This window comes from Nicotiana attenuata, chromosome 6, assembly GCF_001879085.1.
Source record: "Nicotiana attenuata strain UT chromosome 6, NIATTr2, whole genome shotgun sequence".
NCBI classification, from domain to species: domain Eukaryota; kingdom Viridiplantae; phylum Streptophyta; class Magnoliopsida; order Solanales; family Solanaceae; genus Nicotiana; species Nicotiana attenuata.
The window spans coordinates 57,567,767-57,585,422 of record NC_031994.1 but is presented as its reverse complement, the minus strand read 5'-3'; the positions used below and the strand labels follow the sequence as shown (position 1 = coordinate 57,585,422).

Below are 17,656 nucleotides of genomic sequence, written 5' to 3'. Positions count from 1 at the left end.
ATTAAACAGAAGAGGAGGCAATTGTCCTCGGTCAAACGCACATTTGCCAAGGACGAGGTATCTAAGATTTTAAAAGTAGGTTCCATTTTGGAAGTCAAATACCCGGATTGGTTAGCTAACGTAGTGATCATACGTAAAATGGGAAATATATTTAGAATGTGTGTAGATTATAAGGATTTGAATAAAGCATGCCTAAAGGACTCATTTCCTTTGCCTAACATCAACCGAATGATCGATCCAACGACAGAGCGCGATATGCTGAGCTTTCTCGACGCCTATTCCGGGTATAATCAAATACGGATGAAACCGGAGGACCAAGAGAAAACTTCTTTTATAAATAGGTTCGGCACTTATTGTTATAATATAATGCCTTTATTTAAAAAATGTCGGTGCCACATACCAATGCCTAGTTAACCGAATGTTCGAGGAACAAATAGGGAAATCAATGGAGGTATATACTGATGACATGTTAGTTAATTCCCTGCAAGCAGAAGACTATTTGAGGCATTTGCAGGAAACCTTCAACATACTAAGAAAATACAATAAGAAGTTGAACCCAGAGAAATGTGCCTTCGGAGTCGGCTCGGGCAAGTTCCTCGATTTTATGATATAACCAGGGAATAGAGATCAACCCCGATAATATAAATGCCATAGACGATATCACTGTGGTTAACGACGTCAAGGCAGTGCAAAGACTGACTGGAGCCAGGGCATCCGAAGTCTTTTTATTGGTGCTCATCTTGACCCTGAGCAAGATTTTTTTTCTTGATCTCGGTAGGAGCGTCCAAGAAGTCGGGGGATCTCTTTTTCTTCTTTGTTTTCTCCTCCTTCTCTACAGCAACTTCGACAACGGGCTGTAGAGAGGCAGAGGGTTTGGAAGACCAGGTCTGTCATGACCCAAACCGATGGGCCGCGACGGGCACGCGGTGCTTTACTTAAGCGAGTACCAACGTAATGTATCTTTCTTATTGCATCAACATGGGTAAATGGGCCTGAAGGGCCGTATGAGGTAACAGGAATAATACATGAGGGAACACTCGACATAAAACGGTCTAACCTGATATACTGACTTATACACATGACATACGAGCCTATAAGGCCAAAGTAATCACTCGTACACTGAACATAGGCCGAGAAGGCCTTACAATCTTTCATATACATGACATATGTCTACAAGCCTCAAGAGTACATAAACGTCATAAGTCCGGGATAGGGCCCCGACATACCAATAAATACATGTATAAATCATACTGACCAAATAAGCAACTCCGGAGCAAATGGAGTGTACCAATATCTTCCGCTAAGCTGATAGCCTACTTGGAGGACTCTCAACCTGTCTATCGGGACCTGGGCATGAAACGCATCATCCCCAAGCAAAAGGGACGTCAGTACAAATAATGTACCGAGTATGTAACGAATGAAAATCAGTAAACAATAGACATGAGAGAAACATAGAGGAAAATACTCAACATGTATATCTGAATATCTCTGTGAATCATTTAATATTGTAATGTCATGCACATGCATATAAATGTCATACCATGCATGGTTATATGCATTCATAACATCATCAAGCCTCTGAGGGCATCCCATCATATCATCTTAGTCACTGTAGGCAAATAATCAACGTATACCAGCTGATCAGGTGGTGGTGCATATATAACGCCGTAACCTTTTCCGATATCCCATATATATATTTATGTATATAACGCCATCTGGTCATGGATCAATGTACATGTATAAATGAATGCAATGCATGAGAAGAACGTCAATAAAATCTTTCGGAGTATCATAAAACCATTATGCCTTAGTTTATTAATATGAAATAAACTTTATCAACTTACATATTTTCTGAGACCCATGAACAGATGATAGAATAATATGACACATGGGGAATCAAGAACATAAGCATCTCTAGTATTTCTATGAATAGAGTCATTTATGGAAATTGTGCATTTACTCGTTTCGTTTGTGTCGTATAGATCGTGCCAAAAGAAAGAAGGGATAACCTTAACATACTTGAACCGATTCTCTTGGTAATCCTTGTAACACACACCAATCGCGATAAAACACATAACGGCGAGATCGAAATAGGGAACGCCCCGTGTGATATTCTTGAGAAAGATTATACCGTGTTCTCTTAGAATTGCGTCTTACGCTGCTAAATTATAAATACAAATTGTGGTACAAAACATGTAACTTGCTGGTAATGCGTCGAAACCCATATGGGCTGCCATGGAATTGTAGTATAATGAAAGAAGTAAAGAAAGAGAAGGTGAAGTTAATTTAGGGGGAAAGTGAGATTGAATAAGATTGTAATTAAATGGAATGAATAGGAGTAATGTGTCACATTAAATGGGAACACACGTAGTATTCAAATACAGTAGTACTTTTCTTAAGACATTGATACGTGTTTTATTGAAAAGTGAGTTAATACTTATCCAAAAGTCTTGATTAAGCTTATCCATAAAAATTTCTTAATTAACTTGTTAATCTCCTACTAATCAATAATTAATCAATTATCCTCATAATTAAGAATTATTTCAAATTACTTATAACACTACTCACTTTTAACACACCATATACACCTTACTATCCTGATCATGTGGTACCTTGTATGACACTAGTCCATAGATACGGGGTATTATTGCTTGGACCGTATTTTAACCCTAATTGTCAAACTTCGACGAAACTCATTTTCCTCGATTCCCTTACCCTCTCACCTTCACGAATTTACATATCACTTGTTTGAAATAGCATAATACTTATAATCTCCAAATAATCTTGTCCTTGAACTGAGGTTAATTATCTTAAGACAATTTCACGTACACTACTACAGGGTGTAACATCATCGTAATATAATACTACGGAGCGTAACGTCGATGTAATACTGCAGGGCATAACATCATTGTAATAAAAAACTGCGGGGCGTAACATCATCGTAATATTATACTGCAGGGTGTAACATCATCGTAACTGCGGAGCGTAACATCATTCCCCCCTTGGAACATTTGTCCTCGAATGTTGATTGATGCACTTATCATTAGGCAACTGTTCTTTTAATAAATCCAAAGGCCAGGACATTGCACTCTTTAAGCCTCTTTCTCACACCACGACTTGTAGTCGAATTCTTCTAATCTCGTAACTGTTGCTACCTTCTACCATGCAGCCGGTACGACTCTAACTTTGTATGTGCGCCTATGCGACTCTTCTCTTATCTTTCCTCCAATTTTTAGCCAATCTATAGGCTTCACTTTGTGAACATATATAAAATTATGTCAAGCTGTCCCTCTGGGCATCATAACCTTTACTTCATGTAAGTAGGCCATACTATACCATAATACTTCGATTTATCGTTACTGAGGTCTGCTACCAAACTCCAGGTTACTCTTGTTGTTTATCCTATATGCACAAAGCTAAGTCTTTTAACGCTTCTTCATTACTGTTCATCTTAAGACTGATGGCCTAATCTCATCTCGTACTTTGTAGCTTTTACCCATCCATTGTTGATTCACCTCAATGTTGATCTACAATCTTCCATTGATAACTTGAAACTTCTTACGTAATATATTGCCACTAGGGCTTACGCTGCATCGTGGAACATTTGAAGTGATTTTCCTGATCCACCTGGGGGCGATACTGTACTTCCATAACCCTATTTCATATCATAGTCATCCCAATGTGATTCGCCTTACTGGGTATTTTAATCCTGTACAATTCATGAACTCATTACTCAATCGAAGGCCCAAACTTCATCCTTTATTTATCACAATTACACCCTTATTCTACTACCAGGGCAGCATTCCATTTTTTCTAAATGCTATTAGTCTTAGACTCCTTTGAGTTCATTTAGGCTATACTGAGCTTTCTGTAACTTAGAGAAACCATTAGCTCTCTTATTTTTATGGGCTTAATCCCGATAACTTATCCATTCTTGTATCCTTCTCACTTGCCTTTCCTTATCCTTACTCATGTCTTTCTAAAACTTTGTCGCTCTACCATACTTTAGCTTGCGACTTACACATATTCATTTATACTACTCCTAACCTTCCTTCAACTTGCTTGCACCATAGATTTCCTTGTGTTATTCTGGAACATCAAGAGAGACATCGTCTCTAACTCTTCTTTACTCTCTTAACTAGACTCCTTAATACCTAGAAACTGTAGGCTGGAAGATATGCCACTGACGACGCCGTTATCATTCCTGGATACTGAATCCCAATGCTTCTGGCCATTTATCTGAAGTATAGATTATTCACAACCTTGTGCACTTGAGTATCTCGTACATTATTCACCTTTACCTTACCTACCTTAAAATCTCGCATTACATCTCTATCTCTTTCATGACCTCCCTTCCACATAGGTATAATTCACATCCACAACTTGAAGCTCTCTTATGATACTTGCACCTCTGGTGCATACACAATCTGGTGGTAGCTCCATACTGACTTTTTTTTCCCAGGCTGGTACTCTTCTAACTGGCTCTATCGTAGGGCTGTTATGGAATATGGTTGTTTTGTTGTACTATCTCTCTTGTGTCTCTGATATTAAGGATGATCCTGCAATGTTCTCAATCACAATTTCAGTAATTGTCTGGGGCCAATAATCAAACTTCTGATTTACTTGGTTGATGTAACTCTTTAGTTTCCTCTTCCTTCTGATCAACCTTTATGTAGGCTTAAGCTATCTTCCAATCTGCGGCTCATGGAATTTAGTTATTACTTTAGCCTTTCATGGACGTTATGGAAAACCATGATACAATCTTCTAATTATTCAATTCTTGGTCTATGACCTGGACCCAATTCCATCTTTTAACTTATACCGGAGTCTTCTACAGCTGATCATTAATCGAATAATTCCTTTCGTTGCATCTCAACTTTCTTCAAACGTAAGCAATTGCTTTTCCAGGTCTTTTTGCCCTCTTGTTGCGTGCATACTTAGCTTATTTCCCACGAATGCCGGAATTTTCGTGCAACTCATATGTTCTTGAATATTACTTTCGATTTTACTCCATCTTCATTAGCCACGGCAAGTGCCACTTTCTTTTGGAGTGCATACAATTTTGTAGGGAGACTGGTTTACATGACCATTTCTCCTTCAAGTTACCATGTTTAGGTTGAAGCCTTCTTCCTTATTTCCTTAGCTAGTCTTTCATTGTAGTACTTACGGAGGACCCTCTAACTCTTGTAAAGTTGCGAGCTTATTACATTGTATACTCGATGGAATTTTTGATGTCGTTTCTCGCCTATAGTTATCCGTAGTTACTTACCTCCACGCCCTTGTGCTTGTAGGGTTGCTTCTGAACTGATATTTGACTGTCTTCCTAGTGACGTTCTCTTTTATTTCCGTAATACTCATACGGTACCTTTAACTACCCTAACTCGTATCTGAATATTTCTCAAGGATCACGATGTCATAACTTCGAGGCTGAATTCACCATATTGAGTTTTACTATGTTTATCTTGCACGATCTATTGATTTGTTTGTATCCTACTGTCTAGCCATAACTAGGCCCTTCCTGAATCAACTGCTAACTACTCGTATGCTCATTCTCATATCAATATTCCACGTAATCTTTCTTGGGTCATTTCCTTTATCTTAACTTACGTCCCGCACTGGCTCCTTATCTATCAATAACATCTCAGGCAGGAAACCTTACCTGCTCTCCTTGACGTCGTGTTTGCATAATGTTCTGGAATCGTAGCATATCTATAGTATTCGGATAAGTGCAATCTCATTCCTTTCTCATTTTTGTCGCACTATTCCTTTACCATTCCATAGTTACTAGAACAACTTAATTCTGACTTAATGCCACATCACTCCATATTCCCCCCTTTAGGGGAGTACTAAGATTTAATGCTACGACGATCTTCCTATAGATGTTTTATCTCTTCACCCTTGGTGTTTTTCACACCATCGATGACCCTTACTCGCCTTGCGGTAATCCTTCTGTACCAAGGATAACAAAATTCCTTACCCACGAGGGAGACACCTAGTGTAACTGGCACACACAGTCCATTAAGCTTAACTTTTCTCACATTTCTTGCTTTAGGAAAGCGTCTTCCTGAATGACCTTTAAAGGGTATTCTTCTGTCGTCCATTCTATTATCGCCGGAAAGCAATCTCTGAAATTCTCATGATACCGAATATTATCAAATCACTAGTCCCTAATTCATGTTTAGTTTATCTTGTTCACCAGCCCATACTGATTTCTATTACTCTGGGTGTCTAACTTTTCCTTCTGGTATTCACTTTGGAGTCACCAACTCATTTTTTGAAACAGGGATATGACTTTATGGCTTATACTCTTTTATTGCCTCAAGGCCTATCACCTCTTGTCTTTCCCTTCACTTGACTATAGACTCTGTCACCGTGTCATATTTTGATTTACCGTCATCATCCATTTATCACATCTTACTCATAATGCTTCATTCACTCTCTTCTTATTCTCCAGCTAATATTTTTGTCTATCACTTTATTCTGAAGACCTCAGCAAAACGTTCCCTCACTTTTAGCTCCCCTTGCTTTATCTCACTGGCTCTTCGGGTTGCCTAACATTTTTTCTCTACTAAGGACGAGAGCCACACTAAGGTAATATTTATCCCTTCCAGGCTTCTAGTGCCTATCTTTGTAAACTTTTTTTTTGGACATTCTAGTATTCATATCTAGCCGTACTATTCTAGAGTGCACCATCTGGGTGTCTCACAAGGAGATCTATTAGCACCTTTGTGATATTTGTCACGACCCCAAAACCAACCCAGTCGTGATGGCGCCTATTGGAACTAGGCCAGCCGACACAATCCCAAAACCAATCAATATTTTCATTCTTAGGATAAAATCAAATCTATTTAATAATAAACCTTAATAAAGTGTTTAAAACTAAACGACAGTGCGGAAAGAAAGCTCGAAATCGGGGTGTCACTAGTCATGAGCATCTAGAGTACAAGTCTAATATAGTCTACTAAAATGACAAAGGAGTCTAAAACAACTGAACAACTATAAGGTAGGAGGGAGAAAAGCAGGGCTGCGATCGCCATGCAGCTACCTTACTAACTCCGATGGACCTGCCACCGAGTAATAAACGCCCGCTACCGGGCTCAGGAATACCTGGATCTGCACACAAGGTGCAGGGAGTAATGTGAGTACGCCAACTTAGTAAGTAACAATCATAAATAAAGGTTGAGTGCAGTGACAAGCAGTAAAATCATATAAGGTTCACAATATAAAGTCTCAGTGAAAAATATCAAAGGCCAAATCAGTATATCAGTCAAGATATCTCGTAAAACTCCATTTCAATGAAAAACATATAAAAATATTTTTGTTCAACAGATTTCAATAGAGGCTCAATGTAAAAGAAGAGGAGTGAAAACAGTAATTTCATAAACAAGCCCCTCAAGCAAAGTGTCACTCATATATAGCCCCTCGGGCAAAGTATCGTTCACATATATAGCCTCTCAGCAAGTATAACTCATATATAGCCCCTCGGGCGAGCCTCTCAGTCACTCGTGGCTCAACTCTCATGAACCAACACTCACACTCAGCACTCACGCTCAATAGGTACCCTATAATAACCACTGCAACGTGCAGCCTGATCTATGAATATATAGTCTATTGCGCTCACTGGGGGTGTGCAGACTCCGGAGGGGATCCTACAGCCCAAGCGCTATATCGCTGCAGCGTGCGGCCCGGTCCAACATATCACTGCGGCGTGCAGCCCGATCCATATATTGCTTCGGCGTGCAGCCCAATCCATATACATACAAACATACATATATATATATATATATATATATATATATATATATATATATATATATATATATATATATATACGTACATACATACATACATATATATATATATATATATTGATGTGGCGTGCAACCCGATCCATAATTATATAATCCTCACCATCAAGACCTCGGCCTCTCTCAGTCATCAACCTCACAAGCCACTGGGGCATTTTAGCGGAAGATCAGGGAACTCAGCCCAAACAACTTTCATATATTTAAAAATAGAGTAATGAAACTGAATCAAACAATAAACAGGTAAAAATCATGACTGAGGATATGCTTTCGAATCAAAACAATGTGAGGATAGTAGTAAAATACCCCTGAGGGTCCAAACAGTACGGCACAAGGCCCAAACATGGCATTCAACACTGTGAGCACGTGATTTTTGCCCTAAGCAAACTATTCCAAAAGTTTCGAATAATTGATTTCTTTATTATTTTACAATTTTTGTGAATTTTTGTTAAATCTTTGTGTTAATTGGTTGNGCCCAAGTTAACTGAATCATTTCTAAAACACATAGATATCATATAGAGTTTATCGAAATATGCAACTTTACAATTGCCACGGGACGGACCAAGTCACAATCCCTACTGGTGCACACCCACACGCCCGTCACCTAGCATGTGCGTCACCTCATTTATCAAAATAGCACGAAATTCTGGGGTTTCATACCCTCAGGACTAGATTTACAATCATTACTTACCTCAAATCGGACAAAACTCTTTCCCGCGATGCCCTTGCCTCTCGACCTGGCCTCAAATCCTCCAGAATCTATTCAAAATTAGTATCACATCATCAATAAATGCTAAAGGAACAAAGCCCACACGAAAATTATCGAATTAAATCAAAATTCTCGAAATTGGGCAAACCCGACCCCCGGGCCCACGTCTCGAAATCCGATGAAAATCACGACACTAGAATGCTTATCCTCTCATGAGTCTATACATACCAAAGTTATCAAAATCGGATCTCAAATGGCCCCTTAATCCCCAATTTAAACTCTCCAATTTCAAGCGCTAATCTCCCAAACTCCTTCCCTAATTTCTACTAATATCATGATTTAAGAATGGAAAAATGGTCATAAACACAAGTAATAAAGCTTAAGTAGCTTACCCAACTGAAACCCTTGATCCCTCTTGAGAAATAACTGCCCAAGCTCAACACCCGTCTTCAAAAATGGAGAAATTAAGCAAAATTCGCGAAGAAGACCTTTTTATACCTTCTGCCTAGTGTTTTCCGCATCTGCGGTCTCACAGTCGCTTCTGCGACACCGCACCTACGAACAAACCATTGCAGGTGCAGTTTTCACTTAACCCTGGAAATCCCGCTTCTGCGGTCAGCTTCTCGCTCCTGCGGTCTCGCAGGTGCGGTCCTTGTGTGCACTTGCGGTTTTCCTCAGCTCCCAAATTCTCCGCATATGCGGTCCAATCTCGCTTCTGCGAGTCTCGCACTTGCGGTCCCCAATCCGCAGGTGTGAAAATGACAGAAGCAGCAAAGCTCAGCTGCTCAAACCAAATTCCAAACCTTCCGTTAACCATCCGAATTCATCCCGAGGCCCTCGGGGCCCCAACCAAAAATACCAACAAGTCATATACCGCTATTCAAACTTATTCAAACCTTCGTAATGCTCAAAATAACATCAAAACATCAAATCACCCTCGGATTCAAGCCTAAGGATTTCAAAACTTCCGAATTCCGCAAACGATGTAAAAACCTATGAAAACTCGTCCGAATGACCTGAAATTTTGCACACACGTCACAAGTGACAGAACAGACCTACTCCAATTTCTGAGATTCCAATCTGACTCTGATTTCAAGATTTCCAGTGCCGAGCGAGAAATGCTAAGTTTCCAATTTTGCCAATTCAACCCTAATTCTACCACGGACCTCCAAATCACATTTTCGACGCGCTCCCAAGTCCAAAATCACCTAACGCAGCTAACCAAATCATAAAAATCCAAATCCGAGATCGAATACTAAAAAGTCAAAACTTGGTCAAACCTTTCAAATTTAAAGCATTCAAGTTGAGAATTATTCTTCCATATCTGTTTCGATTAACTTGAAAACCAAAGCCGACGATTTACATAAGTCATAATACATAATGTGAGGCTAGTCATGCCCGTGAACTAGCGAGCGAAATGCAAATACTCAAAACGAACGGTCGGGTCGTTACAATATCCTTCAGAAATGTCAGCTAACGCTCACAATCCATCCACAATTTTGGGTTACTTTAACCCCGGCTTGATTCTGATATCCCATCCTTCTCTTAAACTATATCTGTTAGCTCCCATAGGGTGTAACTGAGTTCGGTGTGGCCAGTTGTACATACCTCTGTTACTGTTGAAGGCAACTCAAAAGGCCTTCATACCTCTGCCTGAATTGTAAGTACTGATAATCTTCATTAGCTAGGCGCCTCGTACCCTTCTTCATCTTGCCGCTTTTACTTGTTGAAACTCCCATCTACCTCCTCAATCTCTCATTGCTTTCCTATATGGGTAGATATTCTTTCCTTAAGGCTCCTTATCAAGAAGCTTACACATTTTGGTACCCACATGATCTGCTGAAAACCTCACGTTTACTCATCATAAGCCCGATGCAAAATCGAGTTCCTCTGACTCAACTCTTCCACGGTAATATCTCTTACCAATTGTCTTTCTGGATGTAGGTATCTTATATTACGAATAAGATAGAGTTTAGGAAATTGAGTTCTTACAACTGGGCTCTACCACATGATCTAGAGTAAGAAAAAAGAGTGACAGTCCTAAATGCCCTATAGCCTCCTGCTTATAAGTGTGGTGCACGACACACCCATACACAAGACTTTACTAGACGGCTTGTAGATTCCCTAGGACAGAATTGCTCTGCTACCAGGTCTGTCACGATCCAAACCGATGAGCCGCGACGGGCACGCGGTGCCTTACTCAACCGAGTACCAACATAATGTATCTTTCTTATTACATCGACATGGGTAAATGGGCCTGAAGGGCCGTATGAGGCAACAAGAATAATACATGAGGGAACACTCGACATAAAACGACCAAACCTGATATACTGACTTATAAATATGACATACGGGCCTATAAGTCCAAAGTAATCACTCGTACACTGAACATAGGCCGACAAGGCCATACAATCTTTCATATACATGACATATGTCTCCAAGCCTCTAAGACTACATAAACATCATAAGTACGGGACAGGGCCCCGACATACCAATAAATACATGTCTAAATCATACTAACCAAATAAGCAACTCCGGAGCAAATGGAGCGTACCAACATCTTCCGCTAAGCTGATAGCCTACTTGGAGGACTCTTAACCTGTCTATCGGGACCTGGGGCATGAAACGCAGCATCCCCAGGCAAAAGGGACGTCGGTACAAATAATGTACCGAGTATGTTACGAATGAAAATCAGTAAAAAATAGACATGAGAGAAACATGTTGTAAAAGACTCAACATATATATCTGAATATCTTTTTGAACATTTAATATTATAATGTCATGCATATGCATATAAATGTCATACCATGCATGGTTATATGCATTCATAACATCATCAAGCCTCTGAGTGTATCCCATCATATCATCTCGGCCGCTGTGGGCAGATAATCAACGTATACCAGCTGATCAGGTGGTGGTGCGTATATAACGCCGTAACCTTTTCCGATATATATATATATAACGCCATCTGGTCATGAGTTAATGTACATGTATAAATGAATGCAATGCATGAGAAGAACGTCAATAAAATCTTTCGAAGTGTCATAAAACCATTATGCCTTAGTTTAATATTATGAAATAAACTTTATCAACTTACATATTTTCTGAGACCCATGAACAGATGATAGAATAATATGACACATGGGGAATCAAGAACATAAGCATCTCTAGTATTTCTATGAATAGAGTCATTTATGGAAATTGTGCATTTACTCGTTTCGTATTCGTCGTATAGATCATGCCAAAAGAAAGAAGGGATAGCCTTAACATACTTGAACCGATTCTCTTGGTAATCCTTGTAACACACACCAATCGCAATGAAACACATAACGGCGAGATCGAAATAGGGAACACCCCGTGTGATATTCTTGAGAAAGATTATACTGTGTTCTCTTAGAATTGCGTCTTACGCTGCTATTATATAATTCCAAATTGTGTTACAAAACATGTAACTTGCTGGTAATGCGTTGAAACCCATATGGGCTGCCATGGAATTGTAGTATAATGAAAGAAGTAAAGAAAGAGAAGGTGATGTTAATTTAGGGGGAAAGTGAGATTGAATAAGATTGTAATTAAATGGAATGAATAGGAGTAATGTGTCACATTAAATGGGAACACACGTAGTTTACAAATACAGTGGTACTTTTCTTAAGACATTGATACGTGTTTTATTGAAAAGTGAGTTAATACTTATCCAAAAGTCTTGATTAAGCTTATCCATAAAAATTCTTTAATTAACTTGTTAATCTTCTACTAATCAATAATTAATCAATTATTCCCATAATTAAGAATTATTTCAAATTACTTAAAATACTACTCACTTTTAACACACCTTATACACCTTACTATCATGGTCATATGGTACCTTGTATGACACTAGTCCATAGATACTGGGTATTATTGCCTGGACCGTATTTTACCCCAAATTGTCAAACTTCGACGAAACTCATTTTCCTCGATTCCCTTACCCTCTCACCTTCACGAATTTACATATCACTTATTTGAAATAGCATAATACTTATAATCTCCAAATAATCTTGTCCTTGAACTGAGGTTAATTATCTTACGACAATTTCACGTACAATACTACAGGGTGTAACATCATCGTAATATAATACTGCGGAGCGTAACATCGATGTAATACTGCAGGGCATAACATCATCGTAATAAAAAACTGCGGGGCATAACATCATCGTAATATAATACTGCGGGGTGTAACATCGACGTAATACTGCGGGGGATAACAAGGTCGATATCATGGTATCGACGGCTTCCCAGAGCTTGGTGGTCTTTGCAAGCTTATGAAAGAGGGAATTAAGGTTGTGTCAATGCTGAAATAAAGAGCGACAAGGAAGAGATCTACCAGTAAAAAGCACTCACCATGGGAACAAGCCTCCCACTTGCCTTTGGAGAGCTTATGCCACTCACGCTCGGAGTAGGTGTGTTGCTTGCATATACCCTCGATACACTCCCCCAATGTGGGACCGCATTAGGGACTCGGGGGGAAGCTGCACATCGTATGAGATATGTCATGAGTGGGAAAAGTAAATACAAGAAAACACTTTGACGGCTTAAGAGGAAGTAACGGCATGAATTCGGGAGGAATGAGGTCCTCGGTCTTTATCCGAATGAACCTCCCTTGCCAACCTCGGTCCCTATCTTCGTCTTTGCAGGAGAAGGTAGCCTTCTTTGCCTATCGGGCAAGTTTGATTAACCCACCTCGAAAAATTTGGGGGCTTTACACTCGAAGCAAGTGATCAACCGTGAACTGTGGCTTCTTTATATTATTCGCAAAGTGGCGGAGAAGAGTCACGATCCTCCAAAAGGATGGGTGGACTTGCCCAAGGCAAATGTTATATCTGTAGCAAAACTCGAGGACTACAGTGCGTCAATAGGACCAAATGTGAAGGGATATGTGTAAACACTTAAATATCCCTCCACGTGTGTTGTGATGTCCTCGTCAGGACTAGGAACGACTACGTCCTTGTCTTTCCATTTGCAGTCCTCTCGGACAATATTGAGTGTCTCCTTGGTAATGGAGCAAACATACCTCCATGGCTCCTTATTCTTGTACGGAGGCTTTCTCGACTTTGAAGTCGTTATCTATGGAGCAGCCGTCGAGGATAAAATCTGTAAGGGAAGGTCCTGGTGCTACAACCGGAGGCACTGCCTCGGTGCCGGTGGCCGAGGAAGAGGTCATCAGTGTAGTGGTTTGAGGTACTGGTTTTGAGGTCTTCGCCATCTCTATCTGAGAATATGAAGATCTGGGAATTTGATATGGAAATTCGAAGATGAACTATGAAGATATGAAGGTATGAAGAACAAGTTGTGAAGGTTTGAGGAGACGGGGATGAAGATATAAAAAGCTCGAAGGTAACTTAAGGAAATTTGAAGTCAGAAAGTAAAAAAGTGAAAGTGAGAAATCGGAGCTTCTATAGGGAAAGAGTAATGATTGCGAGACGTTTCGAATTCGGTAACCGCCAAGTGTGCTCAATCGAATACTGACGCGTATCCCAAGTCAGAGCGACATGATTGATGGGATGTTTCGGTTCGTCATCTTGATCATGACTTACGAGGGAAGGAACCGAGGTCAATTGGTCACTTCTCATCGCTCATATAATCTACTCTCCGAGAAGTGAGGGAACTATCTGCTAACGGGTAAATCAGGGATAGAGTTATTCCCGATTTTTCGTTTTGAAACGAGGAATGACGTTACTTGTTACTAGCTCGGGTAGGCCCGAAGATTCCCACAGATCAGAGAAAGAATGGACGAATGATATAACGGGTCTCGAGCACGACCGAACCGGGAGGGAATCAAGCTCGAGTGAGCTGAAGAATCGAGGGTAAAGGAAATGCGATTGGAGGAGACAAATGAGAAGCCGAAATATTCGCCATCAACCGAATATTGTGGCGCAGATCACGCTCGATATTGGCTGCGGATCTTATTTTCGTGGGAGAAAAAGAATGAAAAGATTTTACTTCATTTAGACTTATACTAGGGTTAAATCTCCTCTACTATATCAAGAGAGGGCCCCTTTATTTTTTGCACCGACTTTTTCACGCATAACAAGTGCAATCGTTTTAAGCGTTCTTCAGTTATTTACTCGTTTATTCAAATCCGAGCTTTATTTATCTTGAGGGCTCAATCGAGACCGATCGTTAAACGCAAGGCTTAATTATTGCATCATCATTCCATCTTATTCGATTCAACTATTTATTGTTCTTTGATCATTTGTGTTAAATTAAATCACATACCCATCACATACCCTTTAAACTATTTTATACCCTTTAAACTATCTTATTTCAATTCAACTATTTATTGTTCTTTGATTATTTGTATTAAATTAAATCACATGTCCTTCAAAAACCGCATATAAATATAATTGTTGTCCACGTAGAAGGATAAACATACTTCAAAACCTTCCCAAGGAAGTTTTTAGTTTTTTTGCATTTGCAAACTAGACATAATAGTTGTACTTTTGTACACAAGCTATCCTCTTTTTCAAGTTGAAGATGATAAAGAACAACAAATCCTAAGATAATAGTTTTACTTTTGTACACATGCTCTCCTTGCTAATTTGTGTCTATTTTTCAAGTTGAAGATAGTAAAGAACAACAAAGCCTAAAACGCTCTCCTCCACTCCTTTGAGAAAATTACACCCCCCGGCCCTCCCCCCAAAACCCCAGATCCTTTTCTTCCAATTTCAACTGTCTAAGAACTTATCTAAATCTAAAAAAAAAGACACCAAAAAAGAGAGGAAAAAAAAAAACCCTAAAGTTGACATTAAATAAAAGATGCAAACGTAAAATGCCAAAAAAAAAAGTCGGACTTTGACGGGCCCTACTAGTTCCTCCTTAGATCAACCACGACAACGCTGACGTTGTCTGAACTCCGCCTCGCCAGGGCTAGTTTCGTCAAAAGCATTGACGCATCAGAGCAACCCTGGTCGGGATTCTCCCCGCCGGCTACATTTCCCGGCATAGACGCCGTTGCACTTGATACTGGTGCCTTCCCTTTATTCAGGCACATTCTGGCAACGCCGCATGCAGTATCGTTTGACACTACATCCCACAATCCGTCACTTGCCAGAATTAAACAGTCATCTTCCGCCGCTCGATCTGTTATTGTCACCTCTGGCTCGCATATCACATACGGCTTCAAATAATTATCACCTGCATATCATGAACAATCACGCAACTTCAGTACTCTTAACTAAGAGGAAAGCCGCCCGATATCTACGTACTGACTTAAAGATTCATTCTTTTCATTTACCAATGGCTCTTGACATAGCCAAAACGCCTGAAACGCGAGGGCCATCCCAATAAATCACTCTGCCACCAGCTTCTTGAATCCGGTTCAGCTCATCTGGACGATCCGGCTGCAAAATATATATACCCATAAGTTAATTAATTACTAGTTGACAGAAAATAACCAAAGCTTCTGGCTTATCAGAACAATTTGTTTGTATATTACGGATCAGGGAAAAGAACTAAGAATTACCTTTTGATCGTTAGAAAGAGGGATGGCTTTGCCATTTCGGCAAAGAATAGCTCTAGAGTCGCCACAATTGGCAACGATAATCTTATCGGCCGTAACAACAGCAACTACCGCCGTTGAACCGACGGCGTCACATTCCGGCGTTTGAAGCTCGCACCGACACGTGGCACGGATCATGCTCTTGTTCCATGCAATTACTTCCTTGTCCATACGATCGAAGCTTCGGTCCATTGCAAGCTCCCACTCGTCATTTCCTTCGTTATTTTCCAACTCTTCTTTCACCAGCTCGTGCAATCGCTCTTTACACTTCGTCGCCACCTACAAAATCATATCACTAGAATTCAACTTTTATATACTCATAAAAGAATTTTTACACTATAATTGCGCAAGATTTAAGAACCAACTCAATAACCTGCAGGAAAATAATAAGTCCATTGACATGTTACAACTAGAGGCATATATGCATATAAATTTGAAACCAACGTTTTCAACACCAATATTAAATTATGAACTCTTAATTTTAGAAGTGTAATATGTCCACTGTTAAAATTTAAAGATTGAATCCATCGAGTTTAAACTTTGTAACGATCTATGATAAAAAACTACTCTATGTCAGTACATACTAGTTAAACCATGCATAATAAAGATAGCACATTTGATAACCTCAGAGAAAGTTGAGAATTTAGATTGTTAACGTACATGAGAACATCCATGACCATCATATACGGCAAAGTAATGCAATTCTCCACTGTTTTCCTGTTTCATTTGGCAAAAAGATGGATGAATCGCCACCGCATCTTCCATCTCTCTCCTCCGCCCGCAAACAGAGGTGAACCCGAATTTTGGACTCACCACTGACTGAACAAGAAGAGTCAAATTATTCAAAGGACTCAAAATTGGAGCCAAAATAATAGTTGGCGGTGCCCCTAATTTCACTTGGTCTGCGTCGTCGGTGCTAGAATTGTGTACAGCGTTATCACAGAATCTTGAAACAGAGGTGGAACAAAGCTTTAATTTTGGACGTTTAATTATGTCGTTCTCTGTTTCTGGTGGAGTTACGCCGGCAATAAATTTTACCTTGCGGACCTCCATTCTCCGCCGCCTCGCCGTTTGTGAACGTGACTTGCACGGCGGCGATGCCTCGGTTTCAGTAACTATTCCAGAGCAGACCTCTGCCATTCACTTTTATAACAACCCTTTATTAAATATTGCTTCACTTTCACAAGTTATATAGAGTGTCAATCTAAAGAAGCCGCCTTCAATTTCAAGAATCCAATCCAGAAATTTACGAACAAATTGCCACGACAAATAAGCAGAGAAAGCCAAGAAATCAATGAAACGAGAGAGAGGTGAATAGAAAATAGAAATCAATTTGCCAAGACAAGAAGACCCCTTACACGCAACGTATCTAATAAATAAAATCTACTAGTACATTAAAAATAAAGATTTTTAAAATTTATGGTATGAAACGAATTAAAAAGAGGTCTAAAGTATTTGTGTGATTATAAAAGCTTATTATTAAGGATATAATTATAAGTTTATGCTAAATTATTTTTGAATTTAAAAAGGGGTCATTCTTTTTGGAACAGATTGATAATAGGTGAATTTGGCTATAATCACACCTTAAATAATCACCTTCTTGTG

General features: G+C 39.6%; 1 protein-coding gene across 1 annotated transcript; it reads right to left on the bottom strand.

Annotated features, from left to right (window-relative positions):
* On the bottom strand, positions 14,985-17,390 carry LOC109227038 (probable protein phosphatase 2C 24). The gene is made up of 4 exons (XM_019392031.1): positions 16,712-17,390; positions 16,016-16,330; positions 15,788-15,893; positions 14,985-15,687 (listed from the first exon to the last, which is right to left on the bottom strand). Exons 1-4 carry the CDS (start codon positions 17,189-17,191, stop codon positions 15,359-15,361), a joined length of 1,230 nt encoding a protein of 409 aa, XP_019247576.1. The 5' UTR covers positions 17,192-17,390; the 3' UTR covers positions 14,985-15,358.